A 3,835-nucleotide genomic window follows, 5' to 3' on the forward strand; every position below is an offset into this window, starting at 1 on the left:
AGAGAAAAGAAGGAGAAAAGGGGTTCATATTCATCGGGCTCCCTCAGAATGCCAGAGACATCCATAGGCACTTGTGCCTACCTTTCTGATTCATTTCACTGGGGGCTACTTTCAGCCTCATAGTCTCAGTCTCCCACATTCGGAAATTTGGTCTCCAGGGAGGCACAGCTTGCACTGGCTGGGATCGAATCCATGTCCCTTTCCCTGACAGCCCACAGACACCCCAGTGTGGGACAGGCAGTATGGGTGGGTGGGAGCCCTCCATCACCCTGAACCCATATTGGGACCAGGAAATGAGAGATTACCTGAAGAATGAGACAAAGCTCAGTGTGCAAGAGCACAGTTTTGGAGAAAATTCATGAATTTGCCCCTCAAGGAGCTTGTGGCAACTTCTCTTATTTCTGGAACCAGAAACCTCAGCCCAAGACACAGCTGCTGACTCAGGTCTTCTGCACAGAGTCTTAGGCACCGTTTGGGCTCTTACAGGCTTACACAAATACATAGAGGCCACAAGCATGCAGTTTTCAAGTTTTATTTCAGAGTTCTGCTCAGTGACGCATCAGAGACCTGGTGTCAGGTCCATGATGTGCCTGTGGACCCCTGTGTCTCCCGCAGACCCCCGGAAACGTGGATGTTAGGTGTGCCGCCTCATTACTGTATTTTCACAGATGAGCCACGTGGATTGTCTATAGTTGTTTAGGGGTCTGGAGGCTGAATTATGCATTGTCTTGATCAACAGTCTCTTCCATAACCTTCTGTCTGTTGATAGTTCTGACGTTTCCGGCAACACCAAAGAGGAATGCAGCAATTAAGACATAGATTCTAGCAAAGATCACTCTGAGATACACCACGGATTCACGACTTTGCCTGACTGACCGCATTCTTCTTGGAGGGGGTCCACTGTCTGTGCTCCCACCAGTGCCTCGTTCAGTGCACCGTGGAGGATCCCAGCCTACGTGGCAATGGCAGTTCCTGTTATTGTTGCATATCCCTCTGTGACTGCATTTCTCCGGGATACAGTCATAGTTCAGCTGAGCCACACTGCCATTGCAGTAGGTATCCTGACAGAACTTTCCAGGAGCACAGGGAGTACCAGTTCTCACATGACCAATATCCGTTGATCCTGTGCTACGATGCGAATCCAGCCCAAAACACCAGAACCCTGAGATCTCAGACTGATGAAATCCCACATGCTCTTGCAGCTGAGGGAGATGCGTGACGTTACTACACTGCAGCCTTCCACACTGCATGTCTGTGGGGGCACAGGGTTTAGATTTGAATACCCCTGGGTCTCTTCTGCAGTGCCCATATCGGCTGCCTTTTTGATTTATGGTATAGCAGACATTTTCACCCTTCACAGCATTTCTGCCAAAGATTTCTTGGCAGTGCATAGTGCGGTCAGTGCAGTTTCCATGATAGCAGTAGCCCTCTTCAGTGCACGGGGTTCCATCTTGCATATAGAAGTCATCAGGGCACTCCACGGACACCCCACGGCAGTATTCTGGAAGATCACATATATTTTGGATTGGCCTGCAGAGTGTCCCAGCATCGGAATAGGTGCAGTTTGTACAGCATCTGCCTGTATTACATTTGCTGCCAGGGGTTAGAATGCAATCAGTCGTACAGCAGGGATTGTTGTAGCACTGCTTGAAGGAGCCACAGTCACACTGCTCACCTGGCTCCACTACATAGTTTCCACAACGATCGTGAGTCAGGCTTTTATTGAAATAGGAAAGTCCTGAGTCAAATATGCACTCACAAAAATTATTCACCACTACATGCTGCATATGAATGAAGGAACAGTTACTGAAAGAATCTGTCATAACAGGGTATTGATTCATAATGCAGGTAGACCTCCTCTGGCATGCACAAAACTGATTGTCATAAAAAATACCAATAGATAATGCAATTTTTTGGGCTACTAACACAGACAACAATAAAAAATGTCTGCCTAGAGAAGCAAGCGAGATGATGGATTTTGATCCGCATACCGCGTATGGGGCTGGCTGAAACTGAAGTTCATGTGGTGCATCTTTGTTCATAAGTAAAGCTGTATGTGGTTTAAAAGCAACAAACAAGTGTCTCTGAAAGTAGATATGAATCGGACTCCCTGGCACCCGAAAATTGTTCAAGACAACTGGATCTTCCAGATTATAAATGACCATGGAGGAAATATAGTGCCTTACATCAATCCCTTGAAGCATTGAGTCAGTCAAACTAACAAGCCTTATGAGGAATCGGGCACATTTTGACACGTTGTTGAACACACTATACATTGTTTTGGAACCGAGAACAAGTCCTTTCAAAATCCCATGATGGGATGAATACAACTTACTAGAGATCCTGGGGGCTGCACTGATATTTGCTTGAGAGAACAGGGGGTTCCTAACCTCCTTATATCCCAGGTTATAAGTAGGTCCCGTTGCATTGGTGTCTGCCACTATCTGAGAAACAACGTGTTCAAACCGTTGGGAATGGCTGAGGGGTCTGATTTCATAGGCAAGGTCATCCAACTTCATGATACCTTCAAGGCCCCCATAGCACGTGTCCATGGTGACCATGGAAAGAGGAATCTCCTCCAGGTAGCCGAGGTAGTAACAGTCTGGAGGGATGAAGGGGTAGTCCATCTGCAAGGCTCCCTGATCATCCTGAGTCATCATCAGCAACTGTCTGGACCAAAAGAGTTTCTTGTGCCTCATGTGGATAACATGGCTCTTGCCCCCAAAATGCAGGCTATAGGACAGCCAGCCAGGCATCTGAACGCCCTTGCCGTGGTGCAACTCCTTCTTGGGAATTACCACCTCAGAAGAGATGTAGCGCCATGAGGGACGACCTTGAGAACCTTGGACAGGAGCCAGCAATGCCCAGAGCGCAAACAGCAAGAGGGGTGCCCTCAGGGTGACCTGGTCCTCTGCCAGCCTCATGCCCCTGCTCAGGGACATCTGCCAGTGAGAATGGATAAATGGAGGATCCTCAGCAAAACCAGGTCTAGACCATCAGACAGAACAGAGGGCTGTACCAGGTGGCCAGCACCCTACACCTCGGGGCCACCTGTGGGGTTAGGTAACAGTCACAGGGTGTGGCATTGGGTGACCCTGCTCATCAGTTCACCTGGGGTGGATGTGGGAGAGTCAGGTGGGCCATGGTCAACAGTGCTCACATGGACATGGGTAGGGACTTGGACCCAGAAACACGGCTCTATTCAACACATTCCATCTTTTCTCCTTCTACTTGGATACGGGATATGCAATTATAACACACTGAACTTCTCTACCAATTCCATGTCCTGTGGTACTGCTGGGTCACTTTCTCTGGATGACTGCTTTTCCTCATTATGGAGACCAATGCTTCCTACTTCCATGGGATATGGAGGTAGACTGTCAATTTTACCTTTGTACGTATTGAAAAACATCGCTTTGTAATGTTACATGTCTTATTCTGGTTGGCTATTAGTTTGCAAGCCATTTGATCCTTTTGGTTGTTGCTTTGAAGCTTCCTCTGAGTTTACTGAGGAAACATTTCCCAGTATTCTGTGTCATGATTGGTGAAGTACAAGGTTGTATTTTAGTATTTTCTTATGCCATCTGGTGAGAACAGAAAGTACTGCTGAACATGTGTGAGCCCCAGGGGATTTCCCCTCTAATCCCTTATTGTGGTTCTTTCCTGGCCTCTGGCAGTCTTCTCCCATGCCTGTGAGTTTCTCTCCTCAGGTGGAGATAGATGCAGGGGAGTTGAGGTTACTTTGGCAGCTTGCACCATGGAGGCTGCACATGATCGAAAATGGTATCCACCATGGAACTCCCTTGTTTAAGTACCGTCTAGTCCTTTAAAACCC

At 47.8% G+C, this 3,835-nt stretch overlaps 1 protein-coding gene across 1 annotated transcript; it reads right to left on the bottom strand.

Annotated features, from left to right (window-relative positions):
• Positions 1 to 516: 516 nt before the first annotated feature.
• On the bottom strand, positions 517 to 2,942 carry LOC122223236 (disintegrin and metalloproteinase domain-containing protein 21-like). The gene has a single exon (XM_042944507.1). It carries the CDS (start codon positions 2,940 to 2,942, stop codon positions 717 to 719), a length of 2,226 nt encoding a protein of 741 aa, XP_042800441.1. The 3' UTR covers positions 517 to 716.
• Between the last annotated feature and the right edge of the window lie 893 nt (positions 2,943 to 3,835).

The sequence above is a fragment of the Panthera leo genome, chromosome B3 (genome assembly GCF_018350215.1).
Source record: "Panthera leo isolate Ple1 chromosome B3, P.leo_Ple1_pat1.1, whole genome shotgun sequence".
Taxonomy (NCBI): Eukaryota; Metazoa; Chordata; class Mammalia; order Carnivora; family Felidae; genus Panthera; species Panthera leo.